The 23,210-nt window shown below is 41.3% G+C and overlaps 1 protein-coding gene across 2 annotated transcripts in view; it reads left to right on the top strand.

The window, feature by feature from the left end:
* Window positions 1–23,210, top strand: part of khdrbs3 (KH domain containing, RNA binding, signal transduction associated 3) — a 72,977-nt gene that overhangs the window by 27,900 nt on the left and 21,867 nt on the right. For both annotated transcript variants that reach the window (XM_018731860.2, XM_018731859.2), the window contains exons 2-5: window positions 9,370–9,488; window positions 18,792–18,908; window positions 22,083–22,229; window positions 22,849–22,973. In XM_018731860.2, coding sequence (XP_018587376.1) covers window positions 9,370–9,488; window positions 18,792–18,908; window positions 22,083–22,229; window positions 22,849–22,973 — 508 coding nt within the window. The remainder of the gene's footprint in view (window positions 1–9,369; window positions 9,489–18,791; window positions 18,909–22,082; window positions 22,230–22,848; window positions 22,974–23,210) is intronic.

Here is a 23,210-nt window from a genome sequence, read left to right as displayed (position 1 = left end):
GACATTAATAGTGCAAAGAGAATTCATGTCTTGCACATAATATAAAATTTATTTTTTGGCATCAATTTGGTGTATGTTTTTTCACTAAATCTGATACAAAATAATGATGGATTGGTGCCCGTAGTCTTATGACAGATAGGTTGAAAGTTCAAATCACGTTAACGGTGTTGTTTCACCTCTAGGTATATGCAATGTATATTCACTTATGTAAATTATGTTACTTTGCAGTCAGTTTTGGTGTAAGGTGTCCACTCAAAGTAAGCAGTATTTTCCAGAATTACTCTTACAAAAGACTCAACGAAAAGATAATGTGGGGTTCCTCAATGAGTGTCACGCAGTGTACCTCTATTATAAGTAACCAGGCAGAGCTGGCAGCTCACACAATCGAGGGGCATTCAATTTGTGAAGCACAGGGTTTTTGTTTCATCTTTATTTGTCACTGTTTGGTGGGACATGTCTTCTAAATAATGTGTTCCTGAACTGTCACAGTCCATTAGCATGGTCTTCTAAGTGTGTGGTTCTTTTGTCTCATTATACATTATGTGTGCCGCATCCCCTCTTCGCTGGGAACCTGACTGTCAGCGGCATCACAAGTGCGCAACGTTACAAACGAAGTGCGGTCTTCCCAGACTTGTGAAGGTGAGCTAAGGTTAACAATTTTGGATTTATGAGAAGCAAACAACATGGGAACAACAGCAGAAGACGCACGGTTAAAGCAGAAAGTTTCCGAAAATATGGAGACTGGAGGCAACTGCAGTGCAATAGTATAAATTAACAGAATTTGTTGCGGAAAATGGGGTATTACTTTCCACAAACCAGTAACAAGGAGATATCTCTGTCCAAAAAATTTTTAAATTTCCGTGTTTTCATTGGTTTTCATCACACATCTGTTTCTCCCAAAAGATCTTTTTCATGGCAGTCGCCACTTTCCTTTAGCACTGCTTGGATTCAGAGACTATCAGCAGTATATTCAAGGAGAAATTCAGTTTATTTACAGAAAATGGTAATCAAAGCCATGTAATGCAGAGTTTTGTGGATGTTTGAAAATCAGCAGGACGCTTCGAGACTCAAACTTTGGTGGGAGTTGGAGCTGTGCCCCATTTGAAGGTTGCGCAGCCCAGCGGTGGAGGGTGGCCCTCAAATCCACATTTCCCGGAAAAAGCAATAATATGTACGCTGCAAGGGGGGGTGATGGCATGGCCCCCACTCCAAAGCACACCTATTGTTTTGTTGTACACCTGAATTTTTTTATTATTGCGCACTGTAAATTATGCACAAGGAATCCTATTAACCTATATAAGTTTTGAGGTAGAGGCCAGAAATAGTGCTGTAGGGTGACGGAGTGGCTCCTAATAGCAAATGGAAATGTACCAAGGAACTCAAACATGCAGAGTTCTTCAGCATTGATGCCAGGCTTGACTTTCCCTTAATATTACACTTACATTGTACATTACTTTATGCAGTATTATCCTGTTCAATTATATCCTGCCCAAAATCATAAATGCATCTGAAATCTGTCGGTAAACTAAAATATTACATAACGTCTGTGACATGTCTTCGGCTCTGGCTGGTTACTGTGGGGAAAATGTTCCTTCTGCGCTGGTTTTTCAGAAATTTCTGATCTTGATACAGTCCTCTGTTGCTGGCTAAGAGTGAAGGAAATATTTCTTTATGTTACGATGAAGCCATAAGCTCAGCGTGTCTCTGGGTGAAAAATGCACTGTGTGGTGCTGCTATGCACATCTTTCTGTAGAGAGATCAGTCTTGATGCAAAGTGCACTGTATGTACTGGGGTTACTAGGATTTGTTAGTGTTTTTTTTCAGTTTAGTTTCATGGAAACCAAGTAGGTGATCATACACCATGGTTTAATGCTTTGATGTCATCAGCTTTAATAAACAAAGAGGCTGAGCCTCTATGAACTGCTTTAGGAAGTATTAGTAGTAATAATAATAATAATAATAATGATAATAATAATTAAGCAGGGTGGTGCTGCCATGCTGGATCAGGGTACTGGAAATACTGACACCAATAAAAACTGAAACTAATCCACATGGCATAATTTACTGTATGTAAAAAGTGGCTTTTACAGTTATTAAAATCAAACCTGCAAATGCCCATTTGAAGAAGAGAGCCTTGTGACACACTGCTTTTTTCGAAGGGGGAATTTTCATGATGAAAACGAGCAGAGTTTGCAAGCAGGCCAATTATTAATTTATATAGTTCTGAAAAGCAGCCATGTTTCCCTATGGAGAATTGCACAGATTTTATATTAGAGCGGAGGAGTCTGTATACAGCCATGAATTAAGAGAACATAGAAAGAATAGTAATCAAGTAATTGAAAAACACAAAAGATTAAACTGTCATCTGCTGTTTGTATTCAGCAGCCAACCCCCAAAAATACAAAGTTTACTTTTTCTGTTTTTTCCTCCCCCTTTCTTCCGTTGCTGATACTGCTGTAAAAGGAACACACAAGCATTTTCCCTTCATACCAGTGGTTGTTTCCCTTTTTCCTGTATTTTAAGAATTTTTCCAGCGCTAAGCCGCATGCTACTGCAAAATACCTTTGAAGAACATGCAAGTTTTAACTATGCCAACCTAAAAAGTACTATGGGAAACCCCATGGATTGCAGGAAAATGGGTCTCACCATTTGATGTGTTATTGTGACTTTCAGAGAGTAACATTGCAGTGGGCAGCACAGGGCCCAGACCTCAGCCTCACTAAATATCCTTGGGATGAGTTGGAATGCAGAATTAGAATGAGGCTAAGACAGGACCCTTCAGTATTGAAGCTTCTTACCTCTATAAAGAGGAGTGGTGGAAAGACTATATATATATATAATATATAGCTTCCTTACGTAAGAATAAAGACATTAAGTTCTGAGAATGAGTTGATGTGAAAAAGAGCAATAATTTAAAATTCACTTGTATTGATTTATTATGTGTTGCTATTCCTATAGGGCACGGTCACAGTGGTCTAGAGCCTGTCCCAAAAGTTTAGGGGAGTGAGCCAGGGTGCATTATTTTGAATACTGCCTTTAATAACACCTTCTCAATGCACTTTACAATATGATACAGGATATACATAGGGGACAATAATATAACAAATAAATTTGCTATAAATTCATATAAAAATCCTTTAAAATATCAAAAGAACAAGAAAATAAAACAAGATAATATGAAGACAAAATCATTTTAAAACAAATGAAAGAAAAAAGGGACCACTGAAATATGTTATTTGAAAGTATTGTAACCCTGAAGTCTTAAGCCTGGATTTAAAGGTACTTAGAGAGGGAGAATCCCTAATATTCTTGGGGAGGGAATTCCTCAGTCTGTGGGTGTAACAGGAGAACATCCTATCTCCCACGTCAGAGCCACATGAAGGAAGCTTGTGTGTTGGGGCACTGACTGATTAAAGGTTGAAACTACTCAGAATACAGAACCTACTCCAAGCTACATAACTACTCTAACCTACATAATTTTTAAAAATAAGAAAATCACCCTGCAGTCAAATACAAGGCGAAAATTGAGTATGAATTGCTCACAATCTGCATCATTCAGATAGTAAACTTAATGAGCTGACTTGAAAATATTAAATGTATGAAAGTGCAGCACTAACAGAATCTTAAAAGCTAAATAAATGTAATTCTGAAGTAGCTTGACTCTATTAGATATGCGTAATAGTTCAAAGGATAAACCTGCTATGCAGGTTGGTCAGAGTTCTGGTGTCAGAGAAGCTCTGAAGTGTCGAGCTGTCAGTCTTTTCTGGAAGATGGGCAGAGACTCAGCAGTTCTTACTGCGGTCAGGAGGCCGTTCCACCATGGGGGGGCAGAGTTCAGAAAGACGGAGGAGCCGCTTCGCTGCCCTTCGGCAATGACATGGCCAGGTGACCTGAAGATGCAGAATGCAGTTCTCCTGGGCAGGTTTTATCGCTGAGCTGCACTCTGCAGGTATGTTGTATCCAAAACCCGAATTGACTGCACATCTGGAGTAGTTTAAACATTCAAAGTTCATTAGCATTTTAGGTATTTCGTGACAAAATCTCCCACCCCTGCTCAACAGTACAGTGGTACATCTTTAACTGAACCCAGTTTTCACAACTTAAAACTGAAGAGTTTCATACTACCAGCTATATCAGAATAAAATATTTATGTTTTATCGCCTCAAGTCAGAAAGCAAGTGATTTACAAATATACAAAAGCATTTTGGAATTTTAAATACAATATAAATATATATTTAAACTAATGAAACTTTTGTATATGAAGAAGTTACATATCTGCCTAGCAAATCTTAGCAAACAGCTCTAATAATGTAACAAAAGATATTCAGCAAAAATAGTTGCCCATGGCGTACTGAACAACTGTTCCATGCAAGTTAAGTGCCTGTTTTAAATGTGGAAAAAGGACCAACAACAGACAGTACAGCGAATAAAGGGCCACATATGATGCACTGACTCCCGTACACATTTTTTGCATGTGCATGTCTTTCAATTTTCCACAATGTTTAGATTAACACTTTGAGGTAGCGGTTGAGTACACTTACCTGAAGGTTTCCAGATAAAACCCAGTTATTGCTGTAGTTCTCTTGAACAAGGTACTTACCTGCAATTCATCCAGTAAAAATACACAGCTGCAGAAAAGCGTAAAGTACTGCTATTCAAGTTTCTTAGGATACGTGTGTCCGCTAAAGAGTGAATAATAATTTTCGGTTAGGAATGTACTGACCTGTCTGTATGCTTGTCACAATGACTACAATTATGGTTCCCCAACAAATGCTCACACCATAATGTATTTTTAAGTGTCAGTTTAAAGTTAACAAAAAATAATAACATAACTCTCTGCTGAGCCCCACTTCGGGTCAAATATTTTTTCTATCGCTTATATACAAAACATACGCCTATATCCCGACGTTGGCTTGTACTGTGCCGGTCCTTTTCAAAAAATCGACAGTTGTCATGGAAATGCACAGACACCCACAGATGTCGAGGGGTCCAGGAAAGAAAGTACAGTACGCGATGAAGCGGGCATTGGACCCGCACCGCGCTGGAGTACCAGCAGGTAGCTGAACTGTGCCATGTTCGCTCTCCGGTCGATACGTCTACAACAAAAGTGTCAGAGATCATAGTGGTAGGAGGGGCGGGGGTTTCAGCATCATGGGGATGACCTGCTGTCCTGGAAAGTGGCACTAGATAAAAAATAGAAGTGAAAAAAAAGCATCCGGTAGCAGGGACATTTTCATGCATGAACGCTTGAGTGTTTCACAGTGCTTTGTGGAAACTGTGAGCAAGACCCACATCACTTACTGCCTCACTTGGAAAAGTATCATCTATGAATTCTTAAATTTGCCAGAGCAGTACTGTTTTATTAATACCTCGTAAAATTGCAAAAATGCAGCAGCGGTCTGCTTTGGTGCCCAGGTACTGTATATCGTGCGTGGTTTGTGTTCTTTGTCATTTTGGGTGCGAGGGGAGGGAAACGGCGTATAACAGCTGAGCGATTGTCAGCCGATTCATGATGCGTGACCATCGCAGCCCTGGTATCTGTCACAGCATCCGTTCGGAGAAATCACTCCTAATGGGAGTTCAGCAGCGTTGCGCTGTCACGAGGTGTGCTTATTGCTTGTCAGACTCCATGGACAGGATTTTATGGCAACAGCTGAACGAAGGCTGTATTTCCTGCCATACATGCAAAGGGATGGTCGTCAACATCAGATCATTTCAGGTTACGTCCTTTTCTCAAAGGCACAACAACATGAATTTGAAAAAGCTAATTTTTCATCTGCAGTTTACTAACCACAGTACCTTTAGGCACCTTACTGACTAATCGACTCTCTGCAATGTTTCACGCATGTGTGAGTTCTTCAGAAGTTTTTTGACAGCGGGTCACGCTGGTGTCTCGCAGCGCTTGGGCTGCACATTCGGATGTGGATTCGAATCCTGCTTAGTCTATGTTGCATTTGCGTCTTCTTTCCGTGTTCATATGGATTTCTTCTCATAGCCTATAGGCACATGGTTCAGGCAAACTGGTGACTCTAGATTGTACATAATGTGTGTGTGTGTGTGTGTGTGTAACATTGCTCTTCTGTGTAAATGAGTGAATGACTGTTGGGAGGGTAGGGTGGCAAATCTAGCATTGCATTGTCATGTTGGAGAAAGGCATCAGCTAAATAATAATTATAATCCAAAAGTATAAAAATGTTTCAGATTTTTTTTTTTTTAAACATTTCTATTTCCAAGCTTTGTGCCTTTGTTCAATTTCATTTAATATATCAATTTTACAAAATAGTAACACAAAAAACAGACAAATGTTAAAAATTGGCTTTCCCAGTTTTGGTAATGTCTATATTTCAGTACAGCTTTTCAAGGAAAGGGATTTCCAGTTCAGTACTACAGGTAAAACTAAGTAGTTTACTCGGCACTGCAGATCATTTGTTATTAAGAGTTTTACTGGTGCGTCAGCTGTGCTACCTTATGTACGTTATGTACGATGCAGCAAACAAATCCATACTTTAGAGCTTAAGTGAAAATGGGGAAAAAAAAAAAAAAGATGCAGTGAGATTAACAGAGTTAAATGGACCGTTTTTCTCAGCCCAGCTCTTCCGCTGTACGGCTCATACAGAAGCCATGCATAATCCTTCAGATCTCTACAGCTTATACATTCTAAGTAGTGGCGCTTCACTGATCTGTTCTAAGTGATTCCATTTTTAAGCAGACAGCAGGATGGACCACCTGCTGGTTTGCCAAAGTACACACTTGATGTCGTAAAAATGTATTTAAAACTGTACATACCATATATATATATATATATATAATATATACACATACATATATGTGCTTATGTATGTATTGCTGCTGGAAGAAGTGTGTAGTTGTGAGATAAAAAGAAGAAATGTGTATAACGTTTTTCTTTGTCTGATGTGTGATTGCCGCCGGTCAGCGAAACGTATATCCGGTGAAGGTGCACAATAAGCCAAATGCATTTTCTCGAGGATTCAGAGTTCATGAGGACACCTACGATTTTCCCACTTGGGTTTTATGAGTAGCAAAGTACCATTTGCATACTCGGTACCCGCACTCTTATTTTACTTTGAAGTTGATTCGTTTACTAGCTTTGCTTGCCTCGGATTGTCATGCAAGAGGTAGCACTTTTTTTTTTTCTTTTTTGTAAAAACAACTAAGCGATTGCAATTACTTGTGTATACCTTTATGCTTAATTATACTTGAAGGTCATTTACCCATTGAGAGTTTGCTGCTCCACGTTGGAGAGAATAACAAGTGACTCTAAGTGAGAGAAGGCTGGAGCACTGGAATTGCCATCGCCCTACATTAGCACCCAGCAAGACAGGCAGCAGTCAGTTTGAGATTTACATTGCGATCAGACCGCATTGTTGCAGAGCTGGGGAAAAAAGATCACGCCGAAGTAGGTATCCGAATGTGACAGTTAGCTCCCGAGGTGTCCAGCAGACTAAGTGTGTCCTTTGCTGCTCTTGTCTTTATCACAGCACTGTTGAAATGGTGATAACCCAGAACGCATGGAGGAGCTCAGGGATCTGGGGGCGGATGGACTGTTCAAACTCGGGGAACTCAGATCAGAATGTGTACTTTCACTGCTTTCCATGTTTGGGCAGAAGTGTTAATCCTGTCCCTGCTTGGGAATGTAAGGAGAGTATTACCCACAGGGTCAGACTCTGGCTTTGCACAGGGCCTTGGTCTACATATACATCTGTTAACATTTGCCTATTTATTTATTTATTCATTTGTTTTATTTTCTTTTATTTTTTTATTTATTTCTCAAGGAAAGTTCTAGAAGTCTTTAATCGACACATCCTTCCTGAATGCCTGCGGGTAATTTATGTATATTTATTGAGCAAGCTGAAAGCTCAGCGCGACGCTCTCTCAAAAGGCTCGCGACTCGCAGTCCGGAGACTGACTTTGAATAGACCTCGAATGATAAAAGCTGTTGTCTAACAGGATTAGTAATGCGATCCTTTTACTGAAACTTACTTCGTGATTGGAAACCGAGGGTTGTTTACGCTCCGCTGAAATATGGTGGCAACGTTTTAATCAAGGTTTCGCCCCAGATTCCCAGCAAATGAGCATAATGCAGACCTGCAGTGTTTAACGTGTCAAGTGTTTGTAGCCATAAGCCAAGTAACCTTGGTGACGTGAATGACGGATGCTGCCTGAGGGCGCTATTAGTGCTCATACTCCACTTATCTGCTTCTGCTCAAATGCATGATTATGACTTTAAGACACAGCCGTCGCCCACACACGCACATAGAGCCGCGACCCGTGCCTGTATGCGAGGGGCTATCTGATGGGGGATCTAGTCCTGATGGACTCGAGACCATCTGTGAATGGAAGGGCGTGTAAGCAGTGCCCTTCGCCTGGAGAATCGACATTTTTTTGTTGAGTCCTCCGTATAGACTCTGAACCGCTGTGACCCTGCATTGCGTGAGCAGTTATTGATAATGCATGGATGGTTAGACTCCCATACTATGATGATTATTTATTCTTCGTGTCCCCCCCCATATGCATTGTACAGTCTTCCAAGAGCAGAAGCGGAGAAGATGCTTCACATCCTTTGGCTGAAACGTGTTACAGGGATGATGTCAGTTCTGCATGTTCCCATGAAGTCTATGGGTCTTACAGACTGCCTTCAAGACAGGCCTCGCTCGAACCTGCAGCTGCCTAAGAAGTGACTGGATGCTAAATGTGTAATTACTAGGAATTCAGCCAGAATCTGTCAGTCTCCCTGCACTTACATAAAGACATCATAGAAAAACACAGTAGTCTGCTTCTTACTGCCAGTAGTAATTCATCATCATAGCTACCAGCTCTTTTAACTTTTAATGTTTTATTTGCTTTCGATGGTAGCTTATTTCTTAAACTCTTAAGCTTTTATAATACTTGTAGCATTTTCTTATTTTATTCCTTACCTATTGATTACGCTGTTAATATCTGACTGGGCATTGTACATGAATCTTAAATAAATCCTCCTTTTTTTTTCTTTTTGTTTCAGTGCCCTGTACGTGACACTGAGAAAAAGGTGCCTCGCCAAATATAAATAAATAAAATGTTACATTTGCGGAAAAGAACCTGAATCCCACCGTGTAATTGTAAGATGTGTGATACACAGATGAAAAGCATCCAATGAACAAAACAAATGGCTGTGCTATATTTATAGCTGTATCCAATTAAATTAGAGCATGACCAAAAGAGGTAATTTCACAGTCAACTGAACAGAAAAAAAGGTGTGCAGATTAGCGACGACTGGTGAACTTCATAGCCATTATTTCAAATCTTACGCTGTTTACGGCGCCGAAGCGGGCATATTTTGATCATCGTGTCTTTATTGTCTCCCTTTTATAGAGATTGACAAAATTCAGAAAGATGAAGGAAAGGAAGACGAGAAGTTCATCGACGTCGTCATCAACAAGAACATGAAACTGGGACAGAAAGTGTTAATACCTGTCAAACAGTTCCCAAAAGTAAGTACTGTGACATTTTGGGGTGGTACTATGAATATGTAATACTAAATGTTTGCATGTTTATTACTGTAGCCTGCATGTGAACGTTAGTTTTATCCTGTCCCCGACTGCTATGTTCATTTCCTACTTTGTCCTCCCTCTGAACTCTGTGAGTTACTATCACCTTGGCAGATGACACACGTGTTCCCATTCCTACATGTGCGCTCCATGCCCTCTGCACCTGCTCGTGGAACATGTCTTTCTTACCAAAGTGCAAATTTGCTTAATTCTAAAGTGCGCGTGCTTAATATCGGGTTCCGGCATTTTGACGACTGCGAGACTTCAGATTTGTTTGTCGGTTGTCTAGCTGATTTTGTTGTCACAGCTGCGGATACAAGCAGCGATAATTACGACTCTACAATGGAAATCCACAGCGGGAAGGCGAAACGCACCTCGGGGAGGAGGACTTACACGTGTACGGCACGTTAGCACTTTGTTCCCTGCCGTTTTATTATTTTTCCCTGTATTTTTACCCTGCGATGGACTGGCATCCCGTCCAGGCTTTAACCCCGCATCCTCCGTCCAGTGATTTCGGGATAGGCTCTGGACCTTGGTGACTCTGACTGGGACGAGCAGTTAGCGGGATGGATGGATGGATGGATGGATGGATGGATGGGTAGATTTTTTTTATTTTATTGTGTTCTGTTTTGTTTGTTTGTTTGTTACTCCGTCCAGGTGGAAATCCTTATATTTAAAAGTATCTGTCAAGCTGACAAGGTCTTTAATAGCACCAACTCTCGCCTTGGGAGTAACAAAACATTTACCGACAGAAACAAGCTGGAGCCGTGATGAAGAATAATGTTGGAACTGACAGTGTCTGGCTATGTGACATGAGAGCTTGGGAGAGCTTTTCAGTTCAGCTCTATGAAGACAAATGTTGTCCAAACAGGGACAGTTAGTGTTGTGGGTCCTCTAGACCCATGACTGGATTCTCCCTGGGAGAGTGGCGGCAAGGCGAGCGCCAGGCCGCGCTATGCAGCTATTCACATGGCGCGCTTTTCACCTCCAGTTCAACACAGCCACTCATCTGGGGCAAAGAAATTCAAACAAAGTCCTCTTTTTGGCTGCGCTCACTTCTAAGACACGGATTTAGAGACTTCGGTGTCTTTGAGGATGCTCTCCTGTGGTGTTGTCTATGGGAAGACAACAATTATGCTAAATGGCTGCAGTCTCTGCTGGATTTTTTTTTTTTTTTGTTTTTTGTTTGACAGCATTCTTAATAACAAACTAGGCCTATTGCTTTGAGAGAAAGCTTTATTGCAATGGGTTTAATGATTCCTGGGGCTTTTTTTAGGGTATTACATTTCAAAGCAGGTTCTTGAAAGCACTCTGCAGATATTCTTACTTATTGCAGACAAACAAATGCGTGCATAAATGGTGATTACATGTGTTAATGCTGTTATATATTCTGTCAGTACCTGACAAACATTAACATATTATGTTTTTATTTATGGTAACAATACATTTCTATTTTTAACAGACAGTAGGTAGCATTGTGGTTTGTGCTGCTGGTTCAGTTCCCAGAAGGGACCCTGCTGCAGTACCTTTGAGAAAGGTACCTAATTGAAGTTGCTTTGGTAAAATGCTTTATCAACACTGATATAGGTTGCTTTATCAATGGATTTAAATGAGCTGGAAATGGGAGAACAATGCTGATTCATGTCATCTAGCCACACATTAAATCGTAGCCATCATCCTCTAACAACGTCCTGTTTAGAGAGTGAACAAAAAAGATTTTATGTGTTTCATCGACGTTGCTATTTTGCATCCACTATCCTGTCACCATGACCCCACTTGAGTTCTCTCGGCCTTGGGTGAGCAGCAAGCGAGTGTTTTCAGAACGAAGAGGAAAAGAGGTGACTGGGGTAACGGGACACTCCTCTGATAGTGTTTGTACATTTCTTGTACTAGTGGTGACTAGTGGAGATGTTGTACGATAAAGTACACGTAATGCGCACGTAATACATAATATGCATAATGGCATAATGTACATGAGTTAGGCTTTAAATGTGCTCAGAGTTTACTGCACATTTCACATTTTGCTGGATCTGCACCTTGACAGAGACTGTGTGATTCAGAAACACAAAGATTTTGCGGTGCCGAAAGGGGGCGATTACAGAAATACAGTTATTTATGAAAGCAGAAAAACAAGAGTGACTGACGATGACTCTTGGATCTTGTCTGTATATCTGGACTCCCCCCAGCGGGGTTGGCAACTTGCCGCAGGCTCAGCCTCCCGTAATGGGCTCACCAGCTTCAGAAATGTACAGAAAACTGGCTTTGAGGGTTCTGGTGATGGGACATTTCCAAGGCATATCCTATGATATTTCTGTAAGTTACAAGTATCTTGGTTGGTGTGGAAAGCTAATGCAGGTGCACTTACGAAGTATTAATTTTGGCTCATTGATATTACTGGTAATGTTTCTACTACCACTAGTACTGCTACTACAATTCTTATTGTTGTTGTTGTTGCTGTTATTATTATTATTATTATTATTATTATTATTATTATTATTATCATCAGGATGAGTCACTTATTTCTGTGGGCTGACAGTTGTCTTAGGCTAAAAAAGCCTTAACTTTAATTTCACATGACTGTCTTCTGTATTCCTACTCCTCTTGTTAGGGGTCAATTTAAGGACAATGAAGGACAAACACTTGCCTGGAGGGACAGGTAGGGTCTTACACTTGACCTTTGACCTTTAAAATTGAATTGGAAAATGCGGTTTAAACCACTAAATCAAGCCGTCAGGCCTGCAAACTGCTGCGTGCGCATAATTATGCGACATTTTGTGACAGAGCAGACAGCAAGTTAAATTAAGACTCTCAACTTTATTGTAAGTTGTTTATTGTAAAATACTATATTGTATAAATATTAGAATTTCTAAAGCAAATGTATCATGGCAGGAGTATATCTCACCACCCACACAACATATCTGTGGTTCTCTGTTCTCCTTTGATCAGATACAACCATTTTTCATCCACTTTTCAATAAAATGCACTTTTAGAAGTTTGGGGCTCTGGTTTCATAGTAGAGTGTGTGTGGACACGACCGAGAAACAGTGGGTGGTATGCGGTTTGTTTCAACCTCACGCTACTGAAATTTCATGCCAGTGCCACGGTTAGCAAATTTCATTATGCACTGTCATCAGCATGGGTGTGTTTTGCCTCGAATGGGTGTGTTATGGATATTCCGCTGGCAGAGTGCAAGTTTCTTGAGGAACTGTCACATTCTGACTGGCAAGGCCTACGGAAACATGGTCTTAACAGGAGTCCTAGAACAATAGTGCTTTGGGACAGCTAGTCTGACAGGACCGTATATTATCGGAACATATTGTGGACATAATTCAAATCGACTGTCAAAACAGAAAATGAAATATTGTACACTGCAGTGTTAGTCTGTCAAGGGCCGGGGCATAGTTTCGGGTAACACATAGTAAATACATACTACACATAAAAGGCAAATGAAAAACGTTATTTTTCTGCAGACATTATTGTGCTTTCTAGCTTTTAGAGGAAGGAAAAATTCCACTTATATGCTGAAGAATACTGGAATTACCATTCTTTTCAAACTTAAGGAGAATCTAGAATTTTCTTTTTCAAACTGTTTCAAAAGCCTCATTTAACAGCCTTTTCTTTGTAGAAAATAAACAGCTGTACTTAAAACTTCGCTGATGGACGGGGGGCTCGTCGCAGTGGATGTGGTCATTGAAGTTACAGTTAAATAACTCTAAACTGCACTTCTCCCCACTGTCAGTGCAGTAATGAGGAAGACATAATGATGGATGATGACAACAGAAGGCAAGAACAGAACCCAAAACCACCAGTGGACCAGGATCCACGCTGAGCACTATCACCACACGATTAAACTCATATCATTTACCTGTAATGTTCCCCCCCCTTACCTACAGTTATACTCCAGCTAGTTTCTTAATTTGTCAGCATCTCCTGAGAGACACTGAAAAGCATCCTCAATTTCAGTCGACTCTTTGGTAAGTTACTATGGTAACCACAGACACAACTTTTAAAGGGACAAATGTTGACATCTTTAGTGGTCAGATTTTTGGCCGTTTTGCCGATGCTGATTAAATAAGTTACCGTCTGATTCGTATCCATAGTCATGTGTGAAAATGGCTTTGACTCCACCAATACCATGGAAGCCTTACAGTGGGAAAGCTACAGTCCTTAGAATAAGGTGTATGTGAGTAGTGCAAGTACATGGCGGTGCAGCGCGTGTTGATGTATAAGCAATGTCGACAAGGAGCTCCCAGCCTTCTCGGGGCTGTGCGGCTAAGCAGATTTACTGCCCACTTTGACATGTCTGATAAGTGGACCAACTAATACAGTGTTTATGGCCTCAACACAGACACAGACACACACACACACACGGGAGGGAGGATAGATGTGATTTGTGTGGTCTGACAGGTTCGAGTCGGGTTCCTCAGCCTGTGCTCGCGTTCCTGTGCCCTCCCTCCCAAGAGGAAGACGTTACATTTGAGTGGCGGTGCGCAGCGGGCATTAGCAGGTGATGTGTCCGAACTGAAGTTTGAGGAGACCACGGTACAGGAATGTAGGAAACGGGGTGGTGATGGGGGGCGTTGACGGACAGAACCCGAGTCCGTAGAGGTTCCCAATTCTCTCATTCAAGTCCTACATTGAAGACGGATCAAGCCAATGAAACTTGTCCTGTTTATCCATTAAACCCGCTTCAATTAGTGTGAGAAAACGATGAACAATATCAAACACATGTGTAAATATGAATGTTATGCCAGTAGACCAGTAGCATTCCCAGGATGTGCATTCTTCCACTTTACTGGGTGTGATTTGTTGCAGTATGATCTCTGTCCAGATCCTGGATAATTCAGTCAGTTGGGATTGTTGTTGGCCAATTTGTTAAAACGCACAGCTCTTGCAGTGAACATCAGCCAGACTTTGATTGGACATGTGTTTTGATGAAGCCGGCAGAGCGATTGAGTTGACAGACAAATAAAACAATCTTTTGCATAACACAATCCCTTCTGATGTCTTGTGTTATTTATTCATTCACTTGCTGAATCTCTTTTTTACAGAAAGAAATGTTCACTCTTTACTGATTCTTTCCCGGGGTTTAAATGATGGAGTCACCCATTTACATGCAGAGCGTGATTATTAACTCGTGACATGGGTAGAATCACGCAGTGCAAGTCACAACATCTGATGTCCTGTTACACTGGTTCCAGAAACATTAATAGAAATTTTGTAGCAGTGGAGAAACTGGGGGCAGCATGGTAGTCCAATGGGTAGTGCCTATACCTCACAGGTCCTTGGCTCTGGGTTCAAGCAGGGGTTCGGATCTCAATCGGTGTATGCAGAGTTTGTGAATCCTCCCAGTATTTGTTTGCATTTCCTCCCACAATCCAAAGATGTGTGTTTCACATGAACTTGTAACTGGAAATTGCACATGGTGTGTGTATTTGTGAGTGAATGAGTGCATGCGATTGCTCTGCAGTGGACTGGCATCCTGTCCCAAACATACCCTGTTTATTGTCATATACTTCCAGAATAGACTCTGTACCACCGTAGCCCTGCACTGGATAAGCAGTTACTGAAAACAGATGGATGGACAGCGAAATTGCCTCAATTCATTATTGTGACATCGAACCTGTGCTTTTCAGCCCACATTATTAGTGTTCAAAGTGTCAAAACCTTTTATGGAATTCAGAAAATCTCAGGGGATCAAAGCACAACAAGGGAAGAGCTTTGTCGAAAACATTGTTGGACATCTATTCCGTGCCAAGTTACAGTAGGTATCATCAAACGAACGCTCACCATTCAAGCACAAGCCACTCCATGACAGATGTTCCTCAATAATTCAGCATCAGCTGTGAGAAAGCTGTCCCAGAACATCAAGTAGACACGCAGAATGTTTATGAGACTCAATCTCTCACGTCCATTTAACAGGTATCCTGTGTGGTCCCTTCATTTATAATGTACTTCCAAACCGAGACCAGAAAGAACAGCGCTCTAAATTTTATAAGGCCACCTGTACCAGAGTGGAATGCATCACTTGACTTGCATCTTGGAAGTGAGAAACACATCCACGCATACACACACAGAAGTTGGCGCTACCGATCAGCGGGGCAGCATTATGTATTCTAAATGCCATTGCTTGCATTGTTTGCTGCATGACTCACTATTGATTTGCTGTGGGGCTTTGATGCTCTAAAGAATGTACACACCTTTCAGGGGTATTGGCAACCTTTCAGAGCCATTGTCTCTCTGGCGATGCAAATTCAGTTATCATACGTCGCCCAAAATGTCATTTTGGAGGGTTTCACTGAAGCAGGAAGAAGGTGAAAAGTCATTAAGAAAATGCTTTCCGTTCATTACCTGTCAAAATCAGGGACTCAGGTGAAGCGCAAGCTCCCAGCCATCAGCGAATAATAAATAAATCAGACATAGGTAAGAAATGATCCCAAACAGGTGGACCATTTCTGAAGTTACTAAATATTCACAGTTGCCCAATAGTCGTGGGTGTCTGTGCTCCAGTGTTTCTCTTCTTACTAATGGCTCCGATTCGTCTGCTTGGAAAAGTAAAATATGTTTTGAAAAACTAATCATATAATGGATTTAAAATATTTGTGTCGTTTTACAAACCCAGTTCATGTAGATGTTTGCCACAATAATAATCACTGTGTTAAGCGTGGGTGAGGCGCAGGGCAGCGTTCAGAGGAGCAGCAGAACCCGTACTCTTAAATATGGTAATTTATTGTGATTTATGGCAGCGCCTTGCAGAGTGCTGTGAGGAATCTTGGTGCAGTGTAGCCAGCTGCCAGGGTTCGAGGAGGCCTGCTGCCCATCCCCCCGAAACGGCTGTGGTGTTTCTCCTCTGCAGCCCACGGTTCTCAGCGGAAACGCTGTGTGCCATCTCCCTCTCAACTCGCCGCTCACAGGATGAGTGTGTTTCCGCGTGGAATTGTTAAAGTAACGAGGAGGCCGTCAGATGTCTTCACTGCCACCCCACCCCAGCCCTACAGCCCCCCCATTAAGTGAATTAAGGAATGAAATTTAAAATGATAATTTCCTGAAAACTCAGGCCAAATGAACCACTATAAGGAGAAAAGTTATTTGCTGACATTAAAAATGTAAACTGTATTTTCTGTGCATTAAAACAACACAAATATGAATTCCACAGTTTCATTCTTTTCTAAGCCCAGACTGGATAAGCAGTTACTGGAAAATGGATATTAGCATATCCATCTAAATAATGAAAAAATGTCATTGTAAACAGTAAAATAGTGTACATTCAAATGCAACATACAACGTTTTACATAACATTTTGCAGGCTAAAATGCATTGTGTTTCGCCATTTCTGTTTTTAGGGCAGTACATCCAGGATTTTGGATAATTTCCCACAGTCCAAAAGTTAGACATAGTTTGAAAATCATTAGAAAGAGATATTCAGTCCCTAAAAGTCCTTGCTTTTTTTGTATTTCGTAAATAAGGGTTGCGAAAATCGATATCAAAACATAGCTAAAACACGAGATGAAAAGGAATTTTCTTTTTTGATCAATTTTAGGAACGGAGGATAATGTGGTTAACAGTTGCTGAGGAGAAGCGCAAAACGAATTCAGTAAACTATTGTGACAGCTTGAGATGCACTGATTATGGGGGATGAAGGTAAATGATCATGTATTAATGGTGGAGCTTTAGAATTCATGTCATCTTTAACAAAGCTACTGTCATCGGTATCCATGTTTTTTTCTTTCTTCTCCTCAGCCAATTAAAAAAATTCAGGTTTTTCACCAGGACCTGCTCATCAGGAGAAGAGCCGCATGTGGCTTCAGCCCCCTTTTATAGATGAACCTTAAAGCTCTCTTTGAACAGCAAAAGGAGATGGTAAAAGAAGAGATATGTATGGATCCTAATTATGGGCGCCTCTCGGCATCTGTAGCCCAAAAGCGGTCCTTGATATTCAACACCTGCGCGGCGGCTAGCAGGCTGGCCACTGAACCTCATCGTGCTGAAGGTCTGGTCTTCAGAAGGCAGCGTTGGCAGGAAACCGGTAATAGGCAAACTGAGGAGACACAGAGGACAGAAGATGTAGGTGAGGCTCAGAACAAAGACGGCCCAGTGTTGTGCTCCCTTTAATTAATGGCTCAAAATATTCCTCCGGACATGAAGCCAGTGCTGAATAAAAATGGCTTTCTCTTCCTTCTTCGTCTGCCTCTTTGCTCCATGTTCACCGCGTGTAAAAGAATCTGAATCATAACGATCAAGTAAATGGTTTTCACATATTAAATGCAGCTGTTTTCCTCAATGAAAAATACGATATTGAATTCGTTGTTATAGCTGATAACCAGACATGGATCACAATTATGTCTTGTTATTAAGCAAATGATAGAAATGTGTGAGAGCGTGAACCTTCGTGAGACTGGAAGGTGTTGGTAGATACTGGACGCCTTCATTGTTTCCTTTATGAGAGACGGTATTACCCTATTTTTTTAAGGGATTTTCCAGGATGTGCAAGACTGTACTGGACGTGCAGAAACGTGGCACAGCAGCGATGGCTTGGTTGAAATGCTCTCCGTTCTATGTGGTTGGCCTTGACTAAACACCACTCAGAGCTCAGAGGTGACTCGGGGGGAGATTGTGGCTCCAACTGTGAGGGTAGTCAAAGGAGAGATGAAATGTTGCCTTGTTTTTTTCCGCATAATTCCTGCAGCTGCAATATTTCGTACTCTGGTGTATAAAGGTTAGACGATGTTGTAGCGTGTGGGCAGATCACATGACACAATCTGGTGAAGCCCACATAAGTACAGTAAACAGGTTCAGACACTGGGTAAAGTTACACTGCCAACACCACATGAAAACCATGTTTTTCCTGTGTCCTATTACTCCTCGGTCAACCCAACCTGTGGCTTCCTGGTATAGTGATGAACATCCGTGGATACTGGCAACTAATACGTCTATGTGTGATTTTGTATTGCTGTACAGATCTGATTTCTGTTATGTGTATATTTTTGTCTTTTGTGGTGTTAAGGAAGTCATGATGTGTAGCACAAGGTAACTGTTATTCCTAAGTGCCTCCCTGTTGTTATTTCAGACCTTTTTATTTATTGTCTTTCTTGCTGAAAATATTAAACAAGCACTATGTCACTTCCAGATTCCAGATCAATACCATACAATATATAAAAATTCTGGATTTTATAGCACAGCTCTGGTAATTGGACTCTATCTTTCTAATTCTTTATGTGCTTTTTTTTTTCTTCTTCATTTTTTTAGTTTAACTTTGTTGGCAAACTGCTTGGGCCCCGAGGTAACTCATTGAAGAGGCTACAGGAAGACACGCTCACAAAGATGTCAATCCTTGGAAAAGGATCCATGAGAGACAAAGAAAAGGTAAGGACATCCTATTAATATGCGTGTTGTTGTCGCCATCACGCCCGAGGTGGGTCCCCACCAGGTAAAAGGTGTCCATGCCAGACTGAACTGTTGGGTTCTGATTACCTCTCAATTTGCTCTGTCATGAGTGATTTGTGGGCTCAGTGATTCTCCAAATCATACTTCGTGTCCTTCCCCTTTGATGGTCAGAATCAATAGCTTTTGATGGCATATGGTTGAACATCTGGTGGAAGATGGCCCGTCAGAGAAATAGGTTCGCCTAACCTACTTCCCGAGTCAGAAAAGGGTAGTCCGCATATGCGTTCATATAACCAAAACGGCATGACCGAGTGATTTATTTTAATTGCTTTTGTATTTCTGACTTAAGTGTAGGCAAAACAAATACAATACATGCCTCTCATCAAGAAGGTGTGATTTACCCATGACTGAGTAGGTGCAGTTTGATGATTTCAGCTTGAATAACACAGGAAAAAAAAACACAAATATATTATTTACAAGGCTTGACGGCAGGATGCAACAGCTCCTTGTGTCCCAATCTTGGATCACAATGGAAGAAAGAACAGCAAGATCCAGACACCTCTGCAGTGCTGGACAGGGATGACCTGCACATCGCTAACACTAGGCACTCAGCAGGACACCTCTTGCAGTGGAAATGTGACTGGATGAATTTATGAGTTTTTATGGGTAGAGGGAACAGTATTTTCCATTTGCATGTAATTTTCTAAATTTTAGTACAGTGAGCATATTAAACTACAGTAGCAGCAAAGAATATATTCAGTCTGTATTAAAATGTCCATTAATGATGTCCATATATCCTCTACACTGCACTGAATCTTTCGTAATTGGACACACATAACATTAGCCTATTAAAAACAATAGCTATAAGAAAAGAGACGACAGATTTTTGCAAGTCTTAATAAAGTAGATGGAACTTGATGCCAGGTACCGTGGGCTAAATGTGCAGAGCAGCTTTGAAACAGTGGAAATACTTGATTGGAAGTACAAAGCAAAGAACTGATAATACACTGAAAAACTTGGTTTTTGCACTGATTTGCCTACCAGGGTTGTTCATATTTAGACAGGGAAATACAAAAAAGTGCATTGGATTTTAATAAAATTGTTATTAAAATGTGTTAGTTACATCGGTTGCTCTATGGAATTATCATATATTTCCATTTTATTATTTGAGAATTATTTATTCATTACTCAGTAATTAAGATTAAATGAGTAATACCGGAATGTTAATGTGTACTGCAGCTGTCAGTAGCAATTTTCAGAGAACTTAAAAATGAAATGCAAATGTACCTGTGCTGTTTAGATAGTAGATATATTTTAATTGTTTTGCAAAATGATTTACACCTTAAGTATTTACTCATTTGCATAAGAATTCCCCTAGCATAAGTGCAATGTAAATTTCAGAAGTAATGAGTGGGTGGATTGCAAGTTTATATATTTATACAGGTTGTACACTTTGACTGTCATTAATATGGACTGAATCAACCTAATAAACAGTGTATACCTCTCCTGATGTCATTGTTAGTACATTATTGGGTAAAGACCATTGTTGACTACTGTGAGTGGCAATTTTTACATTTTCAAGAGCCATAATGGCAAACATCATCAGTTGTATTTAATATGAAATATATTCCAATAAAATTTATTCCTAAAATTGGTCAGTGGCCATGTAATTTTACTGACTGTGCTGACCAGAATTATTAGTCTCTGTGATGGAAATTACCACAATGGACGTGATGATTTCAACAGTTATCTACTGCCATGTAGAAGTAGAGTGGAGATATATTCACTCATGTGGAGCCCATTTCTTACAGCTTGCTGCTTTTGGCTCGGCACTCCCATTTATTTAGGGCTTCGTGTTTCTTTTTCGAGACAGAATTGCACTGATAATCAGATTTGCTGTTCAAAAAAAAGGGGAAGATTGTGCCAATAGATAAACAGAGCAGACACCTCTAATCTTTTGCCATTGGCTCCAGAGGCTGAGCGTGGAGCCTCCGGATTATTGATGTCTGTTATCTGCAATACACAAAGGGCCCGGCTCTCTGTCGGAGGCGAGGGACCCTACGGAGCCACCAGCACCGTCCCCACCGTGCCCAGCATGCCTTTCACCATCCCATTAGCATACTCGTGAGACTGAAGGACACTTATTGGCTGCGACGGGACACCGCGGTCCCTTCAGAATCGAGCTGCCCGGGGATGGACTGCCGCTGAACGCTTCTGACATGTTAGCTCATGTTTCATCGGCAGGTCGTAGCCAAGGAAGTGGGCAAGAACACTTCCGAGACACTAATATCTCACAGCGTGGAGTTCACCTCTAGTTGCTTATCATGTATTTGAATCTTCTGAAGGGTTTTAACTCGAAAACTTCCCTTGAAATAAACGTCCTTTGCTTACACGTACAGGCCTGCGATCTTAGATGGATAATAAAAAGTTGAATTTTCCTTGGATGGTGCGGTAGGAAGGACTCCTTAAAGCTGCTGGGCTCTAGGTTTGGATGTGGGTTCGAACAAACAGTCCAAAGACACGTCTTTTAGGTGAATTAGCGACTTTAAACTGTCTAGGGTGTGGGTGTGGATGTGTGTGTTTGTGTGTGTGAGATTTCCCCGCGATGAACTGCTATTCAGTCCACCCTGCTTCCAGGATCGGCTCCTTCCATTAAGTCAAACTGCACTGTACCAAGGCTGTGTGTCGTGGCTGCGTGGTAAACATAGTGGTACGAGCAGGAGAGATGACACTAATAGCTAGACAGAACTCATTAGTACTGTCTGACAAAGGAGAAGATCTGTGAAGTTCAATTAGTGACCATGATATCACCTTTTAGCACAGAGAAATGAGAACCATGTCAATGAGACAAGAGGGATATTTCTGTAATTTCAGATTATTTACCATTTAGGAAGCTGGGTATCAAGTGGAACAAAACAGTTATTTTAATACTAGAAGACTTTTACAGGTGGTTTTTTTTTTTTTTCTTTTTTTTTTAAACAATTCCAGAGCCTTTCAGGACTAATGCATTGAAAAACTTTTTTTTTTCCCTTGCATTGCAGGAGCCTTTTAATTGACACTCTTCCATTTCTGTGTCGTAGGAATACAAAACAAGAGAAATGAACCGCACTACCAGAAAAAAAGACTAAATTAGAGAAACTGTATGTGTTTCAGGAGGAGGAGTTGAGGAAGAGTGGAGAAGCCAAGTACCAGCATCTGAATGAGGACCTCCATGTGCTCATTGAAGTGTTCGCCCCACCTGCGGAGGCCTATGCCCGAATGGGCCACGCTCTTGAGGAGATCAAGAAGTTCCTCATCCCTGTATGAGTGAAGGGGGGCTAACCACTTTCTTTTCTTTTTAATCTCAGGGAGTGAAATTTGGCTTTCTGTGGGCAAAATTGTCAGAACTACACTGCGCAACATAAAGTCTCTTCTAACCACAGTTATACATCCGGAGGTCCACTGTAATACACGTGTCTTATGTTATGCTGAAAGCGATAAGCACGGTTTCCACATATCTGTACGAACCTCCATCGCAGTCAGTTTGTGATATTACTGTGTTTATTTCGGCCGCGTTGGACCGATTCTCTTCCATCACGATTAATTCTTTTCGGTCATTGCGGGAGATTTCCGTTAATTCGCGGAGAATGTCATCGGAACAGCAGTCGCTACATTTCAAATACCGCGTCTTATTTGCAGCGTTCCTCAGCTTGTAAGTGCATATTACACTCGGAAAGAAACAGGTTGGAATATAATAAAAACAGAAAAAGAGAGTTCTTAACTTATCAGCACGGAATCTGAGAGACAGGCTGCCTTCGGAGAGGTGGTTACAGCACTCTAAGTACATTAATTAGATATTCCCAGGCTGTAACCTGGAGATAAAGGAGGTAATTTAATATGGTGTAATTGAAAGGGGTGCTGTGTGGTGCCTCGTCTGCAGGATTACAATGATGAGATCAGACAGGCGCAGCTGCAGGAGCTCACCTACCTGAATGGGGGCTCTGAGGATGCCAAGGTGCCGGCCGTGAGGGGAAAGCCGGCGGCGCGGGGACGAGGAACGCCCAGGTACCAGTGCCGCTGCCCTGCGACACGTTGGGTTGGGGGACGTGTGACAGCTAGTGTTCAGCGCCAGTTCATGAGGCAGCTACTGGCCGGTGGGAAAAGGTGGAAGAGCTAGTGACGAAACGCGGCTTTCCGCGGTGTTAACAAAAATATTTAAAAACGCCACCGAGGTTCACGGCAAATATTATTGCTCTAGACACGCTGGATCAGGAGTGCCACTGTGTTGTTTTTGAAAAGATT

This window comes from Scleropages formosus, chromosome 23, assembly GCF_900964775.1.
Source record: "Scleropages formosus chromosome 23, fSclFor1.1, whole genome shotgun sequence".
NCBI lineage: Eukaryota > Metazoa > Chordata > Actinopteri > Osteoglossiformes > Osteoglossidae > Scleropages > Scleropages formosus.
Note: the sequence above shows the minus strand (reverse complement) of the source record. Positions and strands in the feature narration are given on the sequence as shown.